Source organism: Brettanomyces bruxellensis, chromosome 8 (assembly GCF_011074885.1).
Source record: "Brettanomyces bruxellensis chromosome 8, complete sequence".
NCBI lineage: Eukaryota > Fungi > Ascomycota > Pichiomycetes > Pichiales > Pichiaceae > Brettanomyces > Brettanomyces bruxellensis.
This window is the reverse complement of record NC_054689.1, coordinates 1,830,083-1,856,987: the sequence shown is the minus strand read 5'-3', so window position 1 is coordinate 1,856,987 and position 26,905 is coordinate 1,830,083. Positions and strand designations below refer to the sequence as shown.

Here is a 26,905-nt window from a genome sequence, read left to right as displayed (position 1 = left end):
GTTAACTTTACATACGGTTTATATCCTGTAAGCCTTTGCATCTAATAATAAATAAATAGGACTTAATTTGCGTTTGTATCGATTGGCCTCGCTAATTTCTCAGTTTCTAAGTCATTTTATAGTTCTTGTATGATTATAGAATATACTGCTAAATGAGTACCAAATCTAAAGTTCAAATTGCTATTGACAGGGGTGGAACATTTTGTGACATATGGGCCAATATCCCGGGTCAAGGTGAAACTGTGTTTAAGATTCTTTCTGAGGATTCTCAGAACTATGCTGATGCACCTGCTGAGGGAATCCGAGTTGTTTTGGAGAAATTCACCGGAAGGAAGATTGCGAAAAATGAAAAGCTCGACGGTAGTTTAATTGAATGGGTGCGTATGGGTACAACGGTCGCGACAAATGCTCTTTTGGAGCGCAAAGGGGAGAAATTTGTTTATTTTACGACAAAAGGCTTTGAAGATGTACTTGAGATAGGCACACAGGCTCGTCCAGAATTGTTTAACTTAAAAGTGAAAACACCCGAGACCTTATTCGATAAGGTAATTGGTGTCGATGAAAGGATCACAGTGGAAACGTCATCTGACGATCCAAATGAGCAGATCATTGATTTACAGGACAAAAATGTCATCCGGACCCCATCCGGAACATATATTCGTGTTATCAAACAATTGGATGTGTCAGCTGTTAGGAAGAGCTTACAGAAAGTGTATGATATCGGGTATCGTTCTTTAGCTATATGCTTTGCACATGCATATTTATACGATGTCCATGAAAAGAAAGTTGCAGAGATTGCTCATGAAATAGGATTCCGGTATGTTTCAATTTCTTCAGATGTTTCCAGAACAATAAGCTATTTACACCGTGGAAATGCAACGTGCATAGATGCCTATCTTACTCCACGTATTCAGAATTATGTTTCCAAGTTTCTTTCTTCATTTTCCGTCGTTCCGAAAGTCCAATTCATGCAATCAAATGGAGGATTGGTTGACGCAAGACATTTTCGTGGTATAAATGCAATTCTTTCGGGTCCTGCTGGGGGTGTTGTTGGAGTTAGGGAGACGTGCTTTGAAAATGTGCCATTAGTTGGTTTTGATATGGGTGGAACATCTACTGACGTGTCAAGATGTGACGGATCCGACTTTGACATATCGTATTCTGGTATTATTGCGGGACTCGAGATCTCCGCACCACAATTACGAATCCATACAGTTGCTGCAGGTGGTGGTTCTATTCTTCACTGGGAGAAGGGTTTGTTTCGGGTAGGACCACAATCTGCAGGATCTGATCCTGGAGCAGCATGCTATAGAAAAGGGGGACCTTTAACTGTTACGGATGCCAACCTTTTTCTTGGACGCTTGGTGGTCTCCGAGTTCCCTCATATATTTGGTCGATCTGGCAAAGAGCCGCTTGATAAAGATATAGTTGAAGCTAAATTTATTGAGCTAGCTCATCAAATATCATATGATACAGGTAAAAAGATAGATCCTCATGAAGTGGCTCTAGGATTCTTGAGAGTTGCAAATGTGAAGATGGCTAATTCTATTAGGGAAATAACTGAATCGCGTGGATACTCTGCGAAAGATCACGTGTTAGTTTCATTTGGGGGTGCTGGCTCTCAGAACTGTACTTCTGTTGCCAGAAATTTAGGTATATCTAGAGTACTTATTCACAAATACTCTTCTATTCTTTCCTCATATGGAATTGCACTTGCAAGGATTTCAAAACAGGAGAAGTCCCCATTTGTTTCTGAATACAATTGTACAGCTGACATAAAGGAACAAACGAAAAACATCATCAATGAGTTGAAAGGTAAAATTGCGAAGGAAATTAAGGAAAATTTAAGATCACCTCTATCGTTTAGTGTGCATATTGGAATGAAGTACAAAGGTTCAAATACTATATTAGAGGTTCCTTACAACACAAATGATTTGAAGGGGACATTTCTTAAAATCCACAAGCGTGAGTTCGGGTTTATTTTACCTTCAAAGACAATTATATTAACTCAGACCGTATCTGTTAGGGGTACTTCTTCAGAGAAAAATGGTCATAAAGTTGATATTCAGCAGGAGCTAAAAAAAAATGTAGGTAGCAAGTTTGTTTCCGGAACTCATAATAGCAGACAGGGTGTGTTTTTTGACGTTCACACATTACCTAAGACTAGAACATCACCGACGAAAAATTCTATTGAGGAACTACAAACGCCTATTTTCAAATTACCAGAGTTGAAGACTGGTGATAGGATTCGAGGCCCTGCACTAATTGTCGATGCTACCCAAACAATATTGGTGGAACCCCAGTCAACGGCAACTATTTTACTGGATCATGTTATTTTGGATTTGGAACATGACGAAGAAAAATCACTTTATGTGGGACGTGGAGATATCATTAATCTCGACACTCCTTTGTCTAAAGCAGATCCGATTCTCTTGACTGTATTTGGTCATAGGTTTATGGGTATTGCCGAGACAATGGGTCGAACGTTACAAAGGACTGCAGTGTCAACATCAATCAAAGAACGTCTTGATTTTTCTTGTGCTATATTTGGACCAGATGGTTCATTAGTAGCCAATGCTCCTCATATTCCAATCCATCTTGGATCTCTCTCTAATGCTATAATCTACCAACACAACCTATGGAAGGGTAAGTTGAAGCCGGGTGATGTTCTTGTGACAAATCATCCTGAAGCCGGCGGAACACACTTGCCAGATATTACTGTGATTACTCCAGTTTTCCATGAGGGGGAGATAGTTTTTTATGTTGCATCAAGGGGACATCATGCAGATATTGGTGGTGCGGGAATCACTGCGATGTCTCCTAATTCAAGACGCTTGTGGCAAGAGGGCGTTTCTATTAAGAGCTTCAAACTTGTTAAGGAAGGGGACTTCGATGAAGAAGGGATCGTTAAAATGTTTATGAAAGCTGGTGAATATCCCGGATGCTCTGCAACAAGAAAAATCAATGATAATATCAATGATTTGCGTGCGCAGGTGAGTGCCAACCAAAAAGGTATTCGACTTGTACAAGCGCTCTTCGAGGAATTTGGCAAAGGATTTGTTCAATTTTACATGGCTGCCATTAGAAATAATGCTGAGCAGGCTGTCCGTGAGTTTTTTCGTGATATGCATCGTGTTCATGGAGGGAAAGCCTTGCATGCCGTGGATTACTTTGATGATGGCATTCCTGTCAAGTTAAGCATTACTTTTGATGGGGAAGCTGGGGAAGCGACATTCGATTTTACAGGTACTGGTCCAGAGGAATATGGTCCCATGAATGCCCCAGCTTCGATTACAGCTTCTTGCGTGATGTATGTTGTAAGGTGTCTAATTGATTTAGATATTCCTCTCAACCAAGGCTGCTTAGTGCCATGCCATATAGTGATTCCAAAGGGCACTATCCTTAATCCGATTGGGGATGTAGCAATATGTGGCTCTACTATTTCTGGTCAGCGTATCACAGATACTATCCTTAAATGTTTCGGTGTTGCTGCCGCTTCTCAGGGAGATGCAAATTCGTTCGGATGGGGTCGAGGCGGAAAGCATCCATATACAGGCAAAGTTCTTCCTGGATTTGCAACAGGTGAAGCATTAGGTGGGGGTGTGGGTGCAATGGAAGGTTATAAAGGGGCATCTGCCTGTAACGTTCATTGTACAAATACCAAGACTACAGATATCGAAATTGTTGAGACCAGAACCCCTGTTCTTGTCACAAAATGGTCAATCAGACGTGGCTCTGGTGGACGCGGTAAATGGTACGGTGGGGATGGTGCTACTCGAGAAATTCAAGCACTTGTTCCTCTTAGAGTTTCCATTATTTCGGAACGTCGAATATACCATCCTTATGGAATAATGGGTGGTGAATCTGGTGATTGTGGTTCGAACTATTGGTTCAGGAAGATGCCTGACGGCACTTACCTAAAAATTCATATGAATGCCAAGGAAATAATTTATGTTAATACCGGTGACCGTGTTCAGATCAATACTCCGGGTGGTGGTGGATATGGAAAAGCAGAGTGATTGCTATGTATTTTTTAGCCAATTGCTTTGGTTATGATTTTTGTTTCTCTTTTTGCTTGTAACTCAATAAGAATTTTATTATCCTTTTTTTAACATTGATGCCTGTGTGTGTTTTCCAAATATGTATTAAGTTACCAAATAATACATATCTTAGATTCTTAACCTCTTACACCTTCAGTTACCAAGCATATTTATTATGGCAAGAATTTCTTCATTTGTTGAGTTCAAATCACAACAACGACATTTAAGTATAAGCTTTTTTTTGATTTCATTTCTATCAAGATGAAGATCTATAATTTGCTGGAGACAATTCGTAATTATGCCGCAAGAGATTTGTATCCCAAGTTGCCTCAAAATATAAATTCGAACCTGCCCATTCCATTTATTTTGGTCTTTCCTTTATTTAAATATGCAGTTATACATATATGATATATCGAATAGATGAAAAAAAATACGATACCTTACAAAACCTATGATCTGGTTACATAAATGTTTCGATTGTACTACACATCATAATCGAATGAAAGATCCGTAATCAATTCGTTAATAGTGGCACATATATAACACTTTTCTACCTTGCTTTAGGCCTAAAAAAAACTCTCACAATGATTAAAGTAGGCCTGGACATTTTGACTATCTCTTGATACTTCGTTCCATCCATTTTTACTATTTTCTCTTTTCATTACACTTCACCTTTTCTTGAAGAAGATCGATACATAATAGTTAGAGAGATTATTATAATATGTTTGGCATTACACTCAAAGCCAATTTAGGAAATATTACAAGATTTTTAAACAAGCTATAAAGTGAATTTTATTTAACTTGTAATAGATGCGTCGAGAGTCGCGTCTACATAAAGCTGCCCTGCCTTGTTTATGCCCAAGAAAACCTCGCTCATAAGGATCAAAGGTATTTAAACATGTGCATTCCCCTTTTTATCCTGTTCTTTTACCTTCTTACTTAGTTCTTTTTACTTTTATACTTTTCCTTTCTTTAGCCTTAAAAACACTCAATACTAGTTATAACAAAAACTTCATAAAGTAATCGGCGTCACACTTAAACCAATTAAACAAAACTATTACATAACTATTTTAAAATAATATTGAATAACCTTGACCTTCAAATTATTTTGGTGAGTTATCTTTAACATGCTCACTAGCAACATCATTTATAGCATCATCCTGGATACTATCCTGTTTTTCTATAGGGTGATCTCTGCAATCCCATTGGATCTGGTCTTTCTTTCTATTTAGTCTTTCAAGAAGGGGGATAACAACACCAGTCCATAGAACTAAACAAACGGTAAAAGCAATAGCATAATAGAAACCATGCGTTGACTTATAAGCAGGAGCTTCACTGGAAGGGAAAAGCTTCTGTTGAAATGGTGTGCTGACAATCATACCGACAACAGTCATAGTAGGTATTGTAATGGCCCTCAAAATAGGATTTTTTGAGCAGACAATATTACACCATCCAGAAAGTATAGGAGTATAACAACCATAAACACCCGTAAGGATATAACCAGTTTTTCTAAGAGCAATGCTATCCAAAGGTGCCTTGGCAGTAATAATGAGGCCAATCATAACAACAAGTCCGACACAAAAGCAAACAATATTTCTATGACCAAGTAAATCACAAATTATGCCCGTGGAAAGCATGGTAACAAAATTAACGGCAGAAATAATCGTCGGAAAGTTATTGATGTACTCTGTAGGATATATTTTCAAATACTTCAAATAAAGTTCAAAAAATTGAAGCATATAACTACCGGCAGTGAGAGTCCAGAACGAATAGCCAATCGGAAAAGACCAGAATTGCCATGACTTTAGAACCGGAATAATATGATGAATATTAAAGTTTAACCGGTGGCTGACCCTTCCATCCTCGATCAATCTTCGTTTAGCTAACTCTTTTTCTTTCTTTGTTAACCAAAATGCTTTTGTGTTGTAAGGAAAGTCAGGGAGGAAAAAAAATCCAAAAAGCACGACAGGAATACCAATGATGGCATCAATTATAAATAACCATCTCCATGCGGCAATTCCTCCTTTTCCAGACATCGAAGTAATTAACCCAGATTGAATATAAGATGAAGTGGCTTGTCCCACAATACCGGCTAAAACAAAGAAATTAGATCTTCTCATAATTTCCCTTTTTTTATACCAGCAGCCAATAATGAAATGGTTAGATGGGAAGGCCACGGATTCAAACAAACCAATTAGAAATCTCAGAGCATATATTGTAGATGCATTCTGTGCTTTATAAACAAAAAGAACACACAAGGACCAGCATGTGTCCATTATAGGCAAGAAATACCTTGGTCTAAAATATCCAGCCAAAACTGTGGCCGGGATAGAGCCGATTATCACGCCAATGTTATAATAAGTGTTAAACCACGAAAGTTGATTTTTATTCAACTGTAAATCTTCCTTCATGCCAGACACATATGCGTTTGAGACATTTGTCTGGTCCAAATATTTAAGAAACCATGATATAATCATATAAGTCATGAGAAAAAAGTCAACTTTAGTTATAAATCTTTTTTCCTCTTTGCTTGTACCGGGTTCAAACCAATGATACCATTTCGCTTTCGGCTTTCCTTTATCGTCACTTAAGTGTCTGTCTAGTGAACCAGACCGAACAACATACTGAGAAAGCTTATCACTCTCTACACTTAATTCACCACTCTCATTATCCCTATGTGTTGCAAATTTCATTTTTTCCTTTGTAGACTTTAACAGTTGATGACCTACAATTATTTTAGTATCTTAGCCTTACTTTCAAAAAATCAAAACTTTTATCGGGGAATGCTCTACTTTTAAGTCAAACAACAGTTCAATTAAAAAAAAAGGTGGATACTGTATCTATAATTCATAAGAAGGATATTGCTATTGAAGTAATTACTAACACTCAAATAGTTGTCAGGATGATGTTTTACTATTCAAAAAAAATCCACATGTCTAAATAGGCAACTTATCTCCGACTTTTTTTTCACCCCTATTGATTAGTTCCTCCGATGCTCTCCAATCTATTCCGCTCGAACATTTCTTATTTTCGCTAAATAAATGCAGGTAATTAGGGAGCTTTTTAGTATCACTGGCAGATAGAACAAGCTAAGAAAGAATACCCATCACATTTCAGTATTACTTTACATAACTGTTGATTTTGTACAGCAAAATATTTTGGAAGCCCCAAGCTAACATATTCTGTTTCACATACCTTAAGACTGTGTTCTAAGTATGTGAAAAAAAAAAAAAAATTTGCGAGCCACGAGAGTACTTTGTGGCTTAATCATGCACTTAGTATTTTGCATGGCCCAATACGGTGTGGCTTTTACTAAGCCATAATCGAGCATTATTTTTAAAAATATCAATAAATAAGATTTTTGTAGACACCGTTGGAAAGGAGTCGGAAGAGCGTTCGTACTAACACTTTCACCCACTATAATATTTAATGCCCAAGGTTAGTTATGTCGGAGTATTTTACCAACAGTAGAATATCGCAAAGGCAATTATTGTTAATTGTACAACATCGTGAAAATTTCCCTTTATTAATATTCTTGAACCAATTATATTTTAAGATTACTTTACTTTTCCTACTTTTACTGTATTTCACCTGGTAAAACCATGCGAATAGCATTCATTACTTTTTTTTCACTCTGAATGTGACTTCTGACTTTACCTTAAGTAAGAATATAGAAGGGGTCTTGTAGCACCCTTCATTTGTCCTCACTCTTCTATTACTTTTATTTATATTTTGCCTCTTTCTACGCGCTAATTATGTAACTCTAGATATTTTTGTAAGCAGTTGGGTTTCCTGATACCTGACAAGAAAACTTAAGAGATTATACCGCTTCAGATTTCAACACATAATAAATCGAAACAAGAGAAGAGCGAACATTGGTTGTGACTTTGACAGCAGTGTTACAAATTGAATTACAATAAAGAAAAGCACGTCAAAAAATTGTATTTAATAAAGATACTACCCGGCGTTAGCCATCAATATGATCATCATACAAAATCACAAGTATTTTGATCCTAGAATAATTTTAGGCCTCTCAATTGGCTTTAAGAAGACATTTACCACCACACCAGTTGTGCAGAAAAAAGTAACATATTTTATGATTTCTATGTTAGTTTAGCTGTGCACATAATTAACTTTGTATAGACTGCTATATGTGAATATATATGTTTGTCGGAACAGCGAACATGTCTCTATATATGCTGCTGCATGTTTCAGCACGTGGTTGCCTGAATAGGAAAAGTCAAACCCCGCGTATCTTTCCCTTTAAATATTTCCAGAGATTAGCATTTTCCAAAGATGTGCGCACTTAAAACTGTATTTGATTTCATCCTTAAATCACTAATTTATGTATGACAATCAATTACAGAATGGCATGAAGAAATCTTGTAAACTTTTTGCATATCAAGTTGTATTGTGATAATTAATATAAAATGTACTGTGATCTATCCTTTTATTTTCTTCTTTCTGGAGCGTCGGTTAAACCACACAATAAAATCTATAATCTATTTATAGTGTCTTCAATCCTTTTAAAAATTGACATGAATTAGTTTGGTATCATTAATACAAAAAAAGAATAAATATAATTTGGAAAAGCAAAGAATACAAAACAAAAGAGCCAGAAGTACATTGACACATGATCCTTGAACACTTACTTTCCTCCAAAAATTTGACGAGTTTGAATAACAATCAATATTTCACATCCATAGTGAAGGTTTTGAAGGGATATTATTTCATCACAAGCAACATTTTCAAAAAATATACACCCTTACCAAAAAGTACAAGTACAGTTGTGTTTTAAATTGATCTCGGAGTTCGAATATAGAAAATAGAAGTAGCTTAAAGGTTTCATTTTTCAATACTATACTGGGAATCTGATCATATTATGGCTAGTAACTTTTAATTCAAAATTAATTTGTGGCCAATAAATATTTCACGCTGACCTTTTTAAATTAAAGATTTGAGAGAAAGGAATCATTAACTTAGGATCATTGCTTTCTATACCTTTTACTCACGTTAAAGGAATTGTAATTACAACTTTTCATGTCGGCCTTCAAAATTTTCTTTGTCGTACGGCTTATAGCGGAATCTCCGTTGCTGTTCGGTTCGTACATAAATGAGAAATTTCCTTTGGCTGCATTGCCTGAAAGCAGATGAACTTAGCAGAAATTAGAAGCTCGATTAACGATGTGTTCCGAATATATCGTCGGCTATCATAAGACTATCTTTCAAAACAATGCAGAAAGAAAACTTTTTCCAAAATCCGAGTTCTTAAATTTGTTATATACTTATTGGTTTAATTGGAAAATCAATATTACTACTGATACTTTGGTTGGGCGAGCACCCACATCTTAGGTTTTGTTCTTTCGCTTCGAAAAATAAAGCATAAATAACAATTAAGGGCACTCATGGTAGAAATCATACATTCATTTGAATCAATAAAATTTTATGTTCAAAATATTAAAGATATTCACCAAAACAAAAGTATACACCCATTATATTCGCAATAAGACTTTATTAAAGTAGATCGAAAAACTAAGTTCAGTTGAGTTCTCTTTTTTTCCGTCGTTTCTATGCCATGAAGTTTGAAACGCTATTATGCTCATTTGCAGCACATTCATATCATATATAACTGAAAGAAGAAAACATGTGCGGGCTTTGTAAATGATATTTATTCTTCTAAATTACTTCCTTGTAAAAGAACCCGAGAATCTCATCTCTAAATTGCAGTTAGAAATATAGCAATTTTCAATTCTGATATATATTAAAATATGTTTCTACTTCCTACGATATTGGATATAGTAACATATTTAAAAGTAAGAAGGACATGTCGCCAAGCACTTGATTTAAGTTTAATTCTGGAGGCATGATGAATGCCACGCCAAAGGAGTTATCGCCAATACTTCTATTTTGGGAAATATTTATCAAATACCGTACTGGATTAGGGGACTCCACGTGGAGTCCAATACTTCACACTTTTTGAACAAGCAAGGAAATTCCCTCTTACTTTCTTAAGATCAACTGTAGAATCATTATTGTTCTTTCGTATTCAACATTTGTTTCCAGCCTTTATGAGAGAATTGGATTAGCTGAAGCAGCTATCAAAACTTCGTAAATCCTAAAATATATCAATTAGGGAACAACTAATATATAGAGCTAAGTAGTTGATGATTATAAATAGCCTGCAATTAGACTTAGCGTTTTCTGTATTCTTCAGTTCAATGAAAATTACAATCTTTTAGTTATTCATATGCAAACATTTGGTGATTTCTGAAACAGAAGTAAAAGGTAACTATCAATGATGAAATTCAGAGTACTATTGAGCTTAGCATTTGTGGTCTACGAATCTGCAGCATATCCATTTGGGAGCCATTATCCATTACCTGAGGGTCAAGTGTCACAAACTTTTACGGACAACTTTAATCCTGTGAAAAATTTTGGAGGAAACGGACCATATTCAGATGGTCGTGGTTTTGGAATTAGCAGAGATCCACCTGAAGGTTGCTCTGTGGATCAAGTGATAATGTTACATCGTCATGGAGAGAGATATCCAGATGTAGGTGTATATCAGACCATTGAAAAGGCCATTAACAAGCTAACAGCTTTTGAAGCCAACAATACACTTGAAGGCGATCTCGACTTTTTTAGTGAATGGGATTTTTGGATTCATAATTCTGCTCTCATCGCTCAGGAAACTACGACTGGTCCATACGCTGGACTTTTGGATGGATATTCTCAGGGTACCGAATATGCGGCCAGATATAAGAATTTGTGGGATGGTAAAACCAAAGTGCCAATGTTTAGTAGTGGATACCAAAGGATCATTGAAACTGCAAGAAAATTCGGTGAAGGTTTCTTCGGTAGAAATTACAGTGAGATCGTTGATATGAACATTATCCCAGAGGATGCGGCACAGGGAGCAAATAGCTTAACACCATCATGCCACGCCCTTAAAACCAGTAATGTTTGTGGAAATCTCACCCATATTATGCCTGAATTTTCTGTCGCAGCGGAGAGATTAAACAAACAAAATCCTGGTCTAACCTTAAACTCCACTGATGTCTATGCTCTAATGATTACAGCTGCATATGAACTTAATGCCAACCCATATTCTCCATGGATAGATGTTTTCACACGTGAAGAATGGATTTCTTTTGGATACACACAGGATTTAATATACTATTACTGTGATGGTCCTGGTGATGCTGCTTCCGTTGCTGCTGGATCTCTTTACGCAAACGCCACATTGACCTTAATGAATCAAGGACCTGAAAAAGCCGGTAAGCTTTATTTTAGTTTTTGTCATGATGTAAATATCACTCCAGTTCTTGCTGCCATCGGATTATTTACACCTAAAGAAGATCTTCCAGTTGATAGACTTCCATTTACTTATGATTATCATAGTGGCGACTTTGTGCCAATGGGAGGACATCTCGTTTTTGAGCGCATGACCTGTAATCAGACTGCAAATAATGAAAAGGGTGTTTATGTTAGAGCTGTTGTGAATGAGGCAGTCATCCCATTCGAGGAATGCAGTTCTGGTCCTGGATTCTCTTGTTCGCTCTCAAACTATACTACATATCTTAACTCCAAGCTTAAAGACTTCAATGCTGTTTGTAAAACCCCATCATCATATCCTCAAGAATTAACATTCTTTTGGAACTACAATGACACAAATCAATATGATTATCAAAATGGCCCTGTGTCATACCAGTTGGGATTAACCAATGAGTGATGGCTGATTCCATCCATTACTTTTTTAAATCAAAAATATTTTACGTGATCACCCTTTTATCGCCTGGTTTCGGGTTGATATGACGTTATTTTCTCGAAAAAAAAATATATATACATATATATTTGGTATTATTTTCGTTATTCTTGTAATGTTTCACTGCATAAAAAGCTTATTTGGTTTTGTGAATGGTGAATTGATTTAAAGTTATTTTTTCCCCCGAGGGCCGAGTTTGATATTACGGGGGAAAATTACCCAATATGGCCCACAAAATCGTGCCACACTTTTCGCACCTGGTAATCCGACAGAAAGACATTCGAAGACGGATCTTGTTGTAGACTACAAAAAATCAAGAACTATAAAGAACTGTTATCCCTTTTACCTCGAAGAAAAAAAAAGCCAAATGTTAACATTAGCATACCGAAAACAAAAATGTGATACGATTTATGAGCAAAGAATGGGTGCTCACATTTATCGGGATAAAGGACCAATCATAAAGAATGCTAGAAGGCCTTACGCATTTCTTTATTCTTGGAAAACAAATAATGGAAGAAGACCAACAGTACTTCTTGAGCTTCTAGGAATTGATTATTACCTTCATCCAGTTGACTTGGATTTAAAAGTCCAGAAAGAGGATTGGTATTTAAAAAAAAATGCAAATGGGAAAATTCCAACATTGGCCTGGGTTGATGAAAAAGGGGATATAACTTACATTAATGAGTCTGCTGCAATTCTTCTTTTCCTTGCTGACAAATACGACAAATCTAGAAATTTTAGTTTTAGGCCAGGTTCGAAGGAATATTATTTACAATTAGAGTGGCTTTTCTTCGAACTTTCTGGCTTTTGTCCATATAAGAGCAATTGGAGGTTTTTTCATAACCTCCCTGAGAGAAATGAAACTGCTGTAAGTAGATTTAGGGATGAATCAATCCGTTGTTTGAAAGTTCTTGAAACCAGGTTGAATAAGACGGGAACTGGGTATTTGGTGGGTGATCATCTTTCGTTGGCTGATATTACATTATATACTTGGATTCGTCCTTCCCAAATGGATACGTACGAAGAAGTTATTGAGTCTCTTCCAAATATAAAAAATTGGATCCTCAGAATCGGTAATATTCCAGAAATCAAGAAGGGTCTCGCAGTCTTTGATTAATGTATTCAAGCAAATGTACTTTCATGACTGTATAAAATACATCCGAATTTCATACATATTTGTAATAGCTTACGTAGTCACAACCTTGAAATTCCTAATTTCTAATGTGGCCATATTTATACTGATTTCACGCTTTCTGTATTCTCACATTAAACATTCATTCTTTTGTTTGTATCGATCCATAGCAACTAGAAAAAAAAACTTGAAATCTATTAATTTAAACTATATTCGCATCTCCTATGCAATGAACAATCCAGCCACAGTAGGTGCCACCGCAACAAAATTTACACCATAGATTTGTTCGAACTTTTTTCTCTGATCATTTCAATGCTCAGGTCTCCATAAAGAATATCCTATATAACTGAATTGCATGATCTTCATAACTACTTTCTTTTTTCCCTACGAAGTAAATTACAAAGGTAGAGCTAGAGGGCTGTCTTTGTAAAAGTGACGACTAACCTTTATCATGGGCAATAAAAACGGCATTCCAGGTATTTATACAATCAAAGTCAGTGGTCTAGCAAAAAGTCGAGCAAGAGCCTGTATTCCATGCAGAGAAGGAAAAAGAAAATGCTCACAGGATAGACCATCTTGCACATATTGCTTGAAACATGGCCATGAGTGTATATATGAATCGGACTTATCAAAAAATAGGAGATACGAGAAAGGACAAACAGAAAGAACAGTAGAAATGGGCAATTGCCAAGAGCTTAGCGCCAATGACAAGGATAACACAAAAAATAGGTGTGATCACTATCACAAACTAGTTACATTAGAACCTGATATTCACAATTTCAATTTATCTATGCAGAGAAATTTTACATTTGAAGGTTCTGTATCAAGTCCCCGATCATTCATTAGAACGACAAAGCACATAACACCAATAAGCATGCCGCGCAGAGATAGAAGCTTACAAATCATGGGGAACGATTCACCTAATGATTTATTTCCAAGTTTCCCAAAGCAAAGTAGTATTTCAAATGTGAAACATCCGATTCAATTTTGTACTACAGTCAATGAACCTGAAAGAAAACGACCCATTGTTCGAGGTCTCTCAGAAATTCTTAACAAGGATGATAATTTAACTTCTGTCAAAAAGGATGTCGATAAGCGTGGAGGAATTTCCACGACTGAGACTTCGGCTTCTTCAATTGCTACGTCATCATCAGATACTACTCCACCCTCTAGTCCAAATAACTCACATTGCGAAAGTAAAATTCATCATCTTTTGGAGGCATCAAAAGATCTAGTTTCTTTATCAGCCAGCACTGCCGAATGCAAGACTGTTGATAATTTACAAGCTGCATCCACCGGCTTTTTTCCATTTCATCAAGAATCTTTTCCGAGAATGGAATCAACTCCAGAAGTTGAAGTTGATGTTCAACCGAAAGACCGTAAAGGGACAGTGTTCACAAACATACTGAATTCTTCATTATTCAAATCTGCTATTGAACCTCGGGAGGATCTAACCATTCTTTTGGATTCAGTGCCTGACAGAAAAACTTGTGATAATCTTTTACACAGATATAGTGTATCTGTTCATCCGATAATACCCATTCTTGATTGTAAGAATTTTTATCTTTCATACGAATCGTTTTGGAATGATCCATCCTCGGCGACACTTCCATTCTATATTGAGCTCTTTACCATTCTTTATTGTGCATCAGTTGTTAAATATGAAGAGGATGCTCTCACATTTCCACACGAGGAAATTAGGAAAAGGCTTCCAATTCTTAAAAAATACGTTGGATGTGCTGAAATTGCATTGTCAATGTACAAATTCCCTCGAAATATCACAATTGAGGGTCTGCAAGCGACGGTCATATTACACTCAGTCTTAAGAAATGATTGTCGAACAAATGATTCAGGAAGTGTTGGTGCATTGGTAAGATTGGCTCAAACAGTAGAGCTTAACAGAGATCCATTAAAGTATCATGGTATCACAGATATGGGCACGGTTCAGAGGAGGAGGATATTATGGTGGCAACTAGTTTATCTTGATGTAACAACATCACTTTCAAATAGACTTTCCCCTATAATTTCTGGAGATACGTATGACACGCAATTTCCAAGTGAATATGTGAAGGATTGTCATGGCTGCTTTGTTCTGGATCAACCGATCGCCTTCTTAAATGGAAGATTCCGCTGGGCTGAATGTACAAATAAAATACTTCACAATGCCTTTAATTTAAAACCTCTTACAGATACGGTTTATCACGAGTTATATGATGAAATTGAAAATCTTTCATTTTATACAACCTCTCTTATACAACGTGTGATGGATCCTGCGAATACGCTACCGGCACATGAGAGGTTTGCAAGCTTTTCTGCTAGTATTCTGTCTACTCTTCCAGATCGTGCATACCTACTTCTTTACATTGGTCGAACAAGAAAGGGAAATAAAAATGCTTATTTTACTCCTGGAAACAGTTTTTCTCATGGTCCAGATGAACATATATGTTTAAAAGGAGATTTACCAGACAGCTCTTCGATTGGAAATATCAGGATTGAGAAGCTGGATGAGGAACTTATTGAGCACCAAATACATTTGCTATCCGAATTCATAAAATATGGAGAAATGCCCAATCATAAGCTTTTCTTGTGGGATATACGAAAGTTTCAACCTATTCAAGCGATGCTGTCATTAATAAAAATCCTTTTAATTCAGGCCAAAGGGATTCAAGCTCAAAACAAATTTGAGGAGTTTTATAAGCATTATGACTTTAGGGACGATGAAAAGGTAAAAGTCATAGATAAAGCAATAGAAAAGCTTTCCTATTTATCAGTCCACACTACAAAATTATGCAAGAATCGCTGGCAGCTTCTTAAAAATTTACGGTGTGCAGTTTGGGAACAGCTTGGAGTGCAATCTAATAGAGATGTCAACTATGATCTTCAGACTGTAACTGATTCGTTGTCGGATGAGGATGATATTAGAAAAGAAGGACATAAAGTATCAGAAAGTGATTGGCGCAAATTACTTGAAGATCTTGACAAGCTTGAGGATGTCGTGGACGAAAATATCAATATAAAGGTATGGGATCAAAAGGCTGGTAATTATTTAACGTAGAAATAGGAAAGGTTTATATTTGTTATCTTATTTATTATTATTTAAGTTTAAGATTTAAACTGTATTATACCGTTGCTTTTCTTAGCGTATGAGTCTTGTTAACTTTACTTGAAGTCTTACTGTTTGAAATTCATTTTTTGTCTCAGGGAACTACTAGCCAACCGGTACATGAATAATGATACATCAAGTATTGCTGGAGTGATACAAGTATATTGTACGTTTTTCTTAAATGGTATGGTCAGCCTATGTCTAATATCTGGATGCTGAGAATACGCTATAAACACACTAATGCTCTTGTTATTCGACACATCTCTTTCGACTCACTTAGAAAAGTTTTCCTGTGAATTATGAGCTAGGATGGTCTCCTTCGAACAAACGCAGTCCTATTTTTCATATGTTCCTATTTTGAAAACAACATTCACTTCCAAATGGCTTTTTTAGAGCTTTTTTTTTTCAACCGACTATACAATTTGCAGGTATAAGCATGACTCTGTTGGAATATAAATTACCGTTATTTTCGACGACAAGAGAAAAGCAAATTGTTACTTGATGCTTGTGAATTTCAGCGATAATACCGATTAATGGATTTACATAGGTTCTTTGAAGTGGCCGGAGAAATGTTAAAAGAAAACTGTTCCAATTATTCAAATCTTTACTAGGTTTTTTTTGTAATACCCCGAAAATGTAATAGGTTCGTTGACAATTGCGTCTATATAAAATTGTCCTGCCTTGTCTATGCCAAGAAAGCCTCGCTTCTAAGGATTAGAGGTATTTGAGCATGCACTTTTTTTTCCCCCTTTTTCTTTAGTTTTCTTTGCCTTCTTCTTTAGTTCTTTTACTATAATACTTTTCCTTTTATGGATTCATAAAAGCACCTAATATATTAGTTATAACAAAAAACATCATAAATTAATCGGCGTCACACTTGAACCAATTAGCTAAAATATCACATCTTTAGTCATTGGTCATATGAATTTTGTTTGACCCAATCACTGGGATTTAAAAGATTTCGAATAATTAATACACTACATTTTAATTACCAACCATTACTTACAACACCAAGCGGTAAATATTTTTAACATTAAATAAACTTTGATTAGAAAGGGCTACATAAAAATATAACTTCTTTTGTGTATACAAAGCAATCCACAGTTTCTTCTCATCTTTTCTTTTTTTCGCTCGATGATTAAATGCGGAGTCATCATGAGGATCAAAAGAAAAAAAAAATAATAATAATAATAATAATTCCAGCGGAATTTAAATACCATATTGGGTTGCAAGCGTTGAGCCACCTCTTTATCATTAACGTAAATGCATTTCTTCTAATAACGATAGTGTGTATATAAAATGGAACATGTATGTGCATTCTCAATGTACAAGAGAACCTTGATATTTTTGACAAAGCAAAGGTGTAGAAGCAGAATCTCCAAAGAGCAATATATATATACGCTTTAATATCGCTGATTTTTCAAGATGTCTTCCCTTAAGGAATCAGAGGTTCGTACTCAAAATGTTGACATTAATTCAGAGCCAGAAGAGGAATCCAAATGGAAAAGATTATGGCAAAAGCATAAATCCAAACTCTGGGATACTTTGGACAAGTCTCCAGAAGAAAGAAGAGTTATGTTCAAGGTGGATTGGTGGATTTTGACATACGCCTGTCTGGGATATTTTTTGAAAACACTAGATCAAACAAATTTTTCCAATGCCTATGCAAGTGGAATGAAAGAGGATTATGGCTTTAAGAAAAATGAGTATAATTTGGCTAGTGCTACCATGTTCAATATTGGTTATATTATCGGTCAAGTCCCGTCACAGATGGTTCTTACCAGAGTGAGATATTCTATTTGGCTTCCTACTATGGAACTTCTATGGGGAATAGTTTGCATGTGCATTGCTGCAACACCAAAATCTCAACATGGAATACACGTGATCTATGCCCTTAGATTTCTTATCGGTCTTTTTGAATCCACCGCATACGCAGGATTAATAGGGTTGCTAGGTTCTTGGTATACACCCTTAGAACTTGGAAAGAGAGCAGGTATTTTCCAAATATCATCTTCTGTTTCAAATATGTTTTCTGGTTATCTACAGGCAGCCCTTCATAAGGGTATGGATGGACGACTTGGGCTCAGATCATATCAGTGGTTATTTATTTTTGATGGAATAATTACCATTCCTATTGCTTTATATGGATATTTAAGTATCCCTGATTCACCAGCTAATACAAAGGCATGGTGGCTTAAACCAGACCAAAAAGAACTGATGAGAAATAAGATTGCTGCAGCAAAAAGAGCTCCCCCAAAGAAGCTTACCTGGAACAGTTTGAAAGCACTATTTAGTTCATGGCCAGCCTATCTTTTCCCTGCATGCTTTATTTGTCATGTTTCAGCTATCAGGCTTTATTCCTACATGAATTTATGGCTTAAATATAAAAAGTTCTCCGTTACTAAGATTAACACATTGCCAACTGCCGGATATGGTATTCAAATTTTCTGTACCATTATTATGGCCTGGACATCTGATGCTATCCACAAACGGTATCCATTAATCATTATATTTACAATCATTTCTGCTATTGGTGCCCTCATTCTTACTATTTGGCCCTCGAGTACATCTGCTATGTTTGCTGGCTGGTACCTTCTATTTTGTGAGACAGGTTGTGGAATTCTATTTATGTCTTGGATCAATGAAACTTTAGCTTTTTCTGCAGAACAAAGACTTGTCTGCATAGGTCTTACACAAACTTTGGCTTTTACTTTTCAAGCATGGCTTCCTCTCATTATTTATAACACCGGTAACGCACCATTTTTTGGTAGTGGTTATCCGGTTGCAATGTCACTCTTTTTGGCTGAAGGGTTTGGAAGCTTGATCATAGCTTATATCATTAAAAAGGAAAACGCCGGTTTTACTTGGTTTTTTTCGAGAAAATACAACGACCTGAAATTAGTTAATAAGGAACAAATTAAGAATGACCATATTATCGATCAGGACCACATGGATATTGAACAGAGGGCTTAAGATGGTATTTTCCATTTTATCTTACTCAATTTTTGCGATTATAGCATACTCTGGTTTGGCTTTTTTATAATCTTCGATAACGTTTTGGAATATTTCACTGACGGTAGAATATTACAATAGCATCAATTAATTATTACACTGCCTCACAAATTTTCTTTATTTTCAGTACACCTGAAACCTTTATCATGTCTCAGGATTATTTTATCTGTTATTTATTTTATCTCTTTTGTTGTATTTCACTGATATTTACATCTTGTGAAACACTTTTACCACCTTTATCATATCTTGAATATCTTAGAAACCATATTTATGGTTTCCGACTTTATCTCGAGTAATAATATATAAAGGGTCGTACAACACACTTCATTTATTCCCATTCTTTCATTACTTTTATTACTATTTATCTCTTTCTTCAGATTCTATCATTGCTATAAATTCTTATACAAGCCACTAATCTATTAATGTGTTAACTAATCATTCAGATATTTTACAATCTACGCTGAAAGGCGGACATACTACTGTTGAAACAGGTCAGGCTCCCTTTTTAGAGCCAAATACGAGCTATTGGGTTTCCCGCGAATTCCATAACTCAACATAACGAACTTCCGACATCATGTAATAAATTTGAACAGTCTTCAAATACAATATATTTTGTAAGCAATTTCAGGATAAAAATACGTTTTTCAAAGTAATAACCAGCCCAAAAATTAAATAAAAACGTATCCGGGGCATTTAGATTTGGTATAGGGAGTTATTATTACGGCTCTAATTTATCTTTTTAAAAGCCGGTAGTGCTTCTTATGAGGTTTTTTTTGGGAAAAATGTATCCCAACTAGGAAACTTTTGTCCGAAAAATTGCTTCAAGCCAGCATTATTTGGGAATAATATTAATACCATGTTCAAATAAACTGTGGCATTGCCTGAATTTTTTTTTCACCAAAATATCAACTATATATTAAAATCGAAAGGAGAAATGAGTACTTATACTCAACATTAAAGGCTTTAACTGCCATTTTGTTCCTATCAAAAAGAGCGTAATTTCAGTAATCGGTATTTATTTATTTGAAATGGTTACAGAGGCACAAGCAAGAAAGATATACAGGGAATCAATTCACATCGATGGCCTAAATATATGCAACTTTGGGCCTGAGATTTTTCGTGCTTGGAATAGAGGAGGAATTACTGCAGTTTCATGTACATGTGGTCTTTGGGAAAATTTCAAGGATTCTATTAAGAACGTCATTCAATGGAAGAAATGGTTCGAAGAATACGAGGATTTAATTATTCCGGTTCACACCGTCGAAGACATTTATAAAGCTAAGAGAGAGAAAAAAACAGGAGTCATTCTCTCATGGCAAAATACATCTGGAATTGAGGATCAAATAGACTACCTAATGGTTTTCGAGCAATTGGGAATCAAGATAATGCAGCTCACGTATAATACACAAAATTACTCGGGAGCTGGGTATACAGAAATTAATGACTCTGGTATCACTGGATTTGGGAAAAAGGTGCTTGAAGAGATGAGTAGAGTCGGAATTGCGGTAGATCTTTCTCATGTTGGTCATAATACCACAATGGATTCGATTAAATATTCACCGAAGCCACCATGCTTCAGTCATGTTTTGCCAGCATCCCAGAACGCATCCGGCAGAAATAAAACGGACGAAGAGATTAAGGCAATTAGGAAAAGAGGCGGCATAGTTGCAGCCTCATGCTTTGGTCCAAATATGAAGAAAGGCAACGATTCAACTATTGATGATTACGTTGATGTCTTGGATTATTACATCGATTTAGTTGGCGTTGATCATGTTGGTATTGGCTCCGATGCTTCGGAAGGCCATGCTAGGCCCTCATCATTTCTTGAATGGTGTAATATGGATAAAGGATATGCCTATCAAATGACTGCCTGGGGATCCAAGAAAGTTGTTAAACCATTAGGAAAACTTGAAGAAAGAGAAGAATTGGCCGTGGCAATGGCTCGTAAGGGGTGGTCTGAGGAGAAAATAAAGAAGGTTCTTGGACTTAACTGGATCAAATACTTTAATACCGTCTGGACCTAAGCAGATAGTGTACAATTAACTAAATGATGTTGAACCTCTAAACTGAATTACAAAAGATTTCGTTGGTCAAATCAATATAAATATATATATAAGAATGGAGCAATAAATACTCGCAGTAGAATGGAAGTAAACACTTGGCAAAATACCAGTAGTAACAGAAGCATCATAAAACAGGCAAAACCTCTATGTAGTATTTAAGTCACTCGGTAATAGGGAAAATGTATATACCTTTAATCCTTATGAGCCATGGTTTCTTGGGCGTAAGCAAGGCAGGGCAGCCTTATATAGACGAGACTATCGACGCATACATTATCATTACCATTACTTGCCACTTCTAATTTCTATTCAAACAAAAATTTAGTTTAAATGTGTCAAAGCAGGAAAAGTTCAGCTAGAGTTTATGATTCTTTTAACATAAGTGTAGAATCTAATGGAAATGTCTTCCGTATGGAAGCAGGAAGAAGTGCACAAAATGACTCTGATTCAGGATCCTTCATATAATACTTTAAATTTTCTATAATTGATTTATCGTCACCAAAGCCGCCAGTAATTGGGGACTTGTTATCTTCTGGCTCCCAAAAACATTATTCTCGGATTTCCTCTATTTCTTTCTCCGAATTTGAAATAGGACTATTATAAAGTATAGGTACCTTATCAATACTCTGTACACCTATTTCAATATCACTAGAGGAGGTTGTGAATTCTTGCAAATATGATTCATGACAATTTTTATTCAAATTTTGTGTCTGTCTCATCATAAAGTAAACCTTTGCAGCACGAACAATATGTTCTGTAGTCATTGATGCTCTTGGAGGCTTGTTTATCCATCCCATGCTACAAAAAAGCCTCTCACAGGACATTGAATGTGGAACTATCGAAAAAAGTCTTTTGGCAAGCGCAGATAATGGACGTGCTTGAGCTGTGCCGGACTTCTTTAAATCTATATCAAAATAATTGGGTTTTATTGAATTACGATTTCTTTGAAATTCCTCAAAATCCTTTTGTGTTTCAGTGGCAAACTCCGGCTTGAAACACGCAATGCAGCATCCAAGACCTGTTTCGATTCTTTGAAAATCTATCTCTGTGAAATCAAATTTGTAGCGAGGATCCATATACGTGGTTAACATGCAGATAGGATCAAGTATAAAATCAATTAACTGACCTATTATTGATTTATATGAATCCATAAATGCAGCACAAGATCTAAAATGCACTTGCACTAGAGCAGAAACCAACTCGGCAACCACATCTGATAGACGTGTTTTTGTCCCTTGGACGGCGTCATTAACTTTGTATAGTGGCTCACTAAGGTCCTTTATCTTCTCCATTCTTTTCCAGAACTTTTTATCCTTTGCCAGATAAATTACTCTCTTACAGGGAAAGGTGCTATTATTTGGGACATAACACCTGTCAAGAATCATAACAATGTCACATCTCATTTCCAAAACAGCTGCAATAGAGTGGTAGACAGAATTAAATCTAGTGCTTCCTATTGCAGGAATATGGCACATTTGTTTCCCGGAAGCCAGTTTTTCCGCCTTTAACATTGTAATTAAACGATGACCCTTAGTAAATGCCGATCTAAATGTCTTTCTATTACTCATGTCCTCCTCAAAATAGCCTAAAAGTTTTTTGCATGAAGTATTCAATAAATGAACAATACATGTGAAAATTTATGCTTAGCACTGTAATCCGTCCTTCCACCTTTCACATTTCTGCCACCATCTGTAACAATTGAAGATATTGCCAAATTCTCGCCGTTCTGACTGTGATTGTTGAGTGCTTTCTCTACCAAGTGCAAAAAGAAAAGAAGTATTCACAGTATTATTTCCCGAAAATAATAACATCAAGGACATATTCAACCTGGTTCTGTGCCATCATTATTCCAGTATCCTCCTCGTGTTGACGATTAGTCCAAACATCGAATGAAAGAGTAATTGGAACAGTAGGATTAAAAACATCTTGAATATCTGTAAATAAAAAATCAGTCCCGGAACCAAAGAGTACTCTAGAACCAGGAAGCGTCTCTGGAATGGATTGAGGCTTTACTATGCACAGACTATAAATGTTTCTAAAGTACTCATTGTCCAAAATAGAGAACGAGTACCTGTAAGCTAGTTAAAAGAGCCACCTATATAAATTACTCATCTCACTTTTACCAACCAACGTCCTTCCAACAATTTTCTGATAATGAATATTATTTGAGAGCTTTGCAATCATTTGTGGACAACGCCGTGCATGCGATAGTCATAAATGATCTATAATTTTTCCGCGGTAAGTGCAATATGAATATTTTTGGACCCGAAGTCTTAAAAACAACTTCCAAATCGGGTTCACACATCTACAAACTTTACCAACTATTGGATTATCAACCTTGTAATTCTTTGGTATGTTGAAATTGTCAGATAATTTAAAATCACCTCTAGGAATCCCCTCCTCAAGAGGTTGATCTTGTTTGACTAGGGGAATACCTCTAGCATGCTTTTTCCTAGACAGTGTATCATTAATAGTTGATTGATGACTGTGCTTCAGCATTATAAAAAAAATAACAAGTTAGAAAACTTAGCCTTTCAGAATTTTTATATGTACAAATAAGCTTAGGCAGGAAACTAATGGAGACACAAAATATGCAATTTTCATAGTGATTCACATGCGACAAATCCTCTCTACGAATTCAAAGCTACTCATTCCTTTTCGAGATAAAACATCCTTGGGGTTAAAAAAAATTTGGGAAATCGATTTTTGTAAACATGCCAACTAGTGCTAGCATGCTTTGTCATTCGAAGATTTGACCAAAATCTGGAGACATGTTTTTTTTTGCGCTCACATTGAACCGCGTCAGGTTAAAATTGCGTAAATCAACATATTTTCCATAGATGAATGAATCCATAGGAAAAAGAAGAAAAATGAAAACTCAAATTTTAACAGGCTTTAGTGTCGGGTTTCGCGGATTTTTAGAAATTCTAAGAAGAGCATAATTTCTGAGAATTGATGCGACACAGAGAATCCCACTTGTGAAAAAAGATATCTGAGTTTTGCTAAAACTATTCTACGTAATAAATACTTTATTTTTCTTGAAAAAGTTTAAGGAAGGCAAGCTAGTATATATTTTTAATTTGAATTGGTCTTAATTTAATATTGATTGTATCACAAGTTGACAGTATTGTCCATATTGATATCATTATTGATTATTATTTGTGTCACTGAGTTTTGCAACTTCACACACCAGGAATCGGTATCTAGCTGGGTCGACATACCATCCTTACACAAATTAATTAGCTTTACTCTAAATTTGGGTACCATTCACTAAAAGGCCTATCGGCAAAAATTATTTTACAAAAACGCAAGCACTGACTATGAGATTTAAAGTGTTCTTTCTACTTTACTGAATGTGTTCTTCAATTCAATTTATTCATTTGCCATTATAACATTTCTTGTATATCAATTCATAAAGGAGCCGTCAAATAATGCAACTCGAAAAGTAATTAAAAAAAAAGTCTATGGGTTGAATTCACCTCTAAGTAAAACGTACGGGTTGTTTTCTTTCTGAAGCTTTTCAGCGTATTTAACGATGAGTTGGAGCCTTTTTGATTTGTACTCCACTATATGGGCTCTTCTCTCAGTTCTCCGCTCATCCCAGTACTCGGCAACAAAACCATCCTTGTCTGTTCCTTTGATTTCCTTAAACAAAGTATTACAGTATTCACAATCTGCGGTCCCAGGCATAACATGAAAAGCATTACCTTCACCCTTCTCGGCAAGCTCTAATTTATATTCCTTCAACATAGCATCTTTTGATGGAAGATTAACCCTTCCGGATAGAACACGTGCAATATACTGTGCCTGGCATTCCGCAAATGGAAATGGGATTATCTTTTGCGGGACGAGCATTGTACTTAAAGTTGGATCTGGAATGTAAAACAATTGCTTGTATAAATAACGGAACTGTGAACCTGTTCCAGTTAAGCCAGTCTCTCCTCCTTGATAAGACTTTAAAAATGGTATCTTGTAAAGATAGCCAGTGCAGAAAATCACAACGTCAATATCCTTAATCTTTTCTCCATCTACTGTGGTCACCGATCTATTATCATTTATGTCATACTTTGCAACAACACCAATCTGTCCAACATCAGAAATGATCACGTCTTTAAATGGAGACTCAGATTTTGATGACATGGTAACGCTTTTCGCATACGTAATGCATTGGGTAGCAATATCAAGTCCAGACGCTGAATTTCCAATTATGAGAACATTCTTCCCTTTATATGGCTTCACGTTGTTGAAATACTTAGAATGCGTAATTGATTCCGGATCCTTGTTGTACCACTCCTTAAGGCCAGGCACATCCGGGATGTATGGAGAATCAAAGTGACCCTGGGCCAAAACAACATCATCATATTTTCTTGTGAATTCATTATCCCTGTCGTTGAGATCTTGGTACACGAGTTCCCATTCATTATCCTTCTTCGTGAGTGATATAATATTTTTATTATAAAGTAAGTTCACGTTAGATGGAATCGTTCTAGCATACGATCTAATATAATCAGCAATCTCCCCTCTGGTTGGGAAGGATTCGTATTCCTCGGGCATAGGAAAATCACGAAACTGCATTATATCCTTTGGAATATTTGTCTCCATATTTTCATACATTGGACTGACAAATCTTTCCTCTGAAGTTCTTGCACTTGCTGATAAAATCTCTCCGGAGTTCTCATTTGTTGTAGAGGGAACCTGTGCACGAACCAAATCTTTATTTCCTGTGTAAGTCCATAATCCACCCACATTTGAGTGGCGCTCATAAAGATCGACGTTTGAAAACTTGTCCTTTGCATTTGGCTCAAGTCCAATCGCTTTTGCTGCGGCAAGACCAGCCGGTCCTCCACCAATGATTGCAATCCGTTTTCCCATATTGATATTCTTACTTGCTGCTATCAAAAACAGATACGATAATTCTTATGACTTTGTTATTCGCTCAACTAGAATTTGGTGTTATTATATATGTTTATTTTATAATCATTTGTATGTACGCTCGGATATCATCAGGAAAATGACTGTTAATTGAATGATATATTACCACTATGGAACCACCACTTTTTTTTTTCTCTGTCTTTTTTCTTGCTTAAAAAGAATTAATTTCTCTTTTTTCCGCAATGAAATTTCCGTATCAAGAAATAAATGTCCGCGATCTTGCAGCCACAGTTTTCATTTTATTGATAATTGATAGGATCAACGGCTGATCCTTCCTCGGTATTTCGTAGATGCTCTGCTCATTCATCAACATGTTAATTTTTAAATAATTTGAAACAAAGGCTTTGTGTTTGTAAAATCAACTGAATTCCATAAGGCGAACACTTGTGCTAAAATTTCGATTTTATTCAAAATTTGACACATAATGCTGCGAAAGCTCACAATATGCCAAACGTATATAGGCTTAGATCAACTGTATAGCATCACGCCATATATCGGTCCTGTCGGATTTTTCTCAGAAAGCCATTTCCAAATGGATTGTGACTAAATCGCACAATTTTCAAAATGATAGGAAGAAGAATGGCGTCCGCCACATCCATCGATTTGGTTTTTGGGTGCGATTACGTAACGCTTACCTGTAACAATAGTAGTGAAACGTATGTATCACAGCTAAAAACTCAGTAAGTGTCGAGAAAAGTCTCCTTGGACTTACATCTGCAATCCTAAAGGTTTAATTTAATATCCTTGGAAAAATCAACAATACTTTAGGAATGGCAATAATGATAGGTTCCGTCCTGTTTTGGTCTTCCTCAAACTCTAGACGGAGAAGTAGTACTTTGGAACTAACCCATGTCATGCCGC

At 36.0% G+C, this 26,905-nt stretch overlaps 9 protein-coding genes across 9 annotated transcripts; 6 read left to right on the top strand and 3 right to left on the bottom strand.

Moving 5' to 3' along the window:
• Nucleotides 1-152: 152 nt before the first annotated feature.
• BRETT_001022 (uncharacterized protein) lies at nt 153-4,019 on the top strand (the record flags this gene model as incomplete). Its single annotated transcript, XM_041279580.1, has 1 exon — nt 153-4,019. One exon carries the CDS (start codon nt 153-155, stop codon nt 4,017-4,019), a length of 3,867 nt encoding a protein of 1,288 aa, XP_041137794.1.
• A 1,124-nt stretch (nt 4,020-5,143) lies between these two features.
• On the bottom strand, nt 5,144-6,733 carry BRETT_001021 (uncharacterized protein; the record flags this gene model as incomplete). The annotated part of the gene is made up of 1 exon (XM_041279579.1): nt 5,144-6,733. The coding sequence occupies one exon, from the start codon at nt 6,731-6,733 to the stop codon at nt 5,144-5,146; it is 1,590 nt and encodes a 529-aa protein (XP_041137793.1).
• Nucleotides 6,734-10,338: 3,605 nt separating this feature from the next.
• BRETT_001020 (uncharacterized protein) lies at nt 10,339-11,772 on the top strand (the record flags this gene model as incomplete). Its single annotated transcript, XM_041279578.1, has 1 exon — nt 10,339-11,772. The coding sequence occupies one exon, from the start codon at nt 10,339-10,341 to the stop codon at nt 11,770-11,772; it is 1,434 nt and encodes a 477-aa protein (XP_041137792.1).
• Nucleotides 11,773-12,226: 454 nt separating this feature from the next.
• BRETT_001019 (uncharacterized protein) lies at nt 12,227-12,922 on the top strand (the record flags this gene model as incomplete). Its single annotated transcript, XM_041279577.1, has 1 exon — nt 12,227-12,922. The coding sequence occupies one exon, from the start codon at nt 12,227-12,229 to the stop codon at nt 12,920-12,922; it is 696 nt and encodes a 231-aa protein (XP_041137791.1).
• An 889-nt stretch (nt 12,923-13,811) lies between these two features.
• On the top strand, nt 13,812-15,992 carry BRETT_001018 (uncharacterized protein; the record flags this gene model as incomplete). Its single annotated transcript, XM_041279576.1, has 1 exon — nt 13,812-15,992. The coding sequence occupies one exon, from the start codon at nt 13,812-13,814 to the stop codon at nt 15,990-15,992; it is 2,181 nt and encodes a 726-aa protein (XP_041137790.1).
• Nucleotides 15,993-17,465: 1,473 nt separating this feature from the next.
• BRETT_001017 (uncharacterized protein) lies at nt 17,466-19,013 on the top strand (the record flags this gene model as incomplete). The annotated part of the gene is made up of 1 exon (XM_041279575.1): nt 17,466-19,013. The coding sequence occupies one exon, from the start codon at nt 17,466-17,468 to the stop codon at nt 19,011-19,013; it is 1,548 nt and encodes a 515-aa protein (XP_041137789.1).
• Nucleotides 19,014-20,080: 1,067 nt separating this feature from the next.
• Nucleotides 20,081-21,076, top strand: BRETT_001016 (uncharacterized protein; the record flags this gene model as incomplete). The annotated part of the gene is made up of 1 exon (XM_041279574.1): nt 20,081-21,076. One exon carries the CDS (start codon nt 20,081-20,083, stop codon nt 21,074-21,076), a length of 996 nt encoding a protein of 331 aa, XP_041137788.1.
• A 398-nt stretch (nt 21,077-21,474) lies between these two features.
• Nucleotides 21,475-23,611, bottom strand: BRETT_001015 (uncharacterized protein; the record flags this gene model as incomplete). The annotated part of the gene is made up of 5 exons (XM_041279573.1): nt 21,475-21,648; nt 21,727-22,697; nt 22,763-22,862; nt 22,922-23,119; nt 23,378-23,611. The coding sequence occupies 5 exons, from the start codon at nt 23,609-23,611 to the stop codon at nt 21,475-21,477; spliced, it is 1,677 nt and encodes a 558-aa protein (XP_041137787.1).
• Nucleotides 23,612-24,574: 963 nt separating this feature from the next.
• BRETT_001014 (uncharacterized protein) lies at nt 24,575-25,984 on the bottom strand (the record flags this gene model as incomplete). The annotated part of the gene is made up of 1 exon (XM_041279572.1): nt 24,575-25,984. One exon carries the CDS (start codon nt 25,982-25,984, stop codon nt 24,575-24,577), a length of 1,410 nt encoding a protein of 469 aa, XP_041137786.1.
• Between the last annotated feature and the right edge of the window lie 921 nt (nt 25,985-26,905).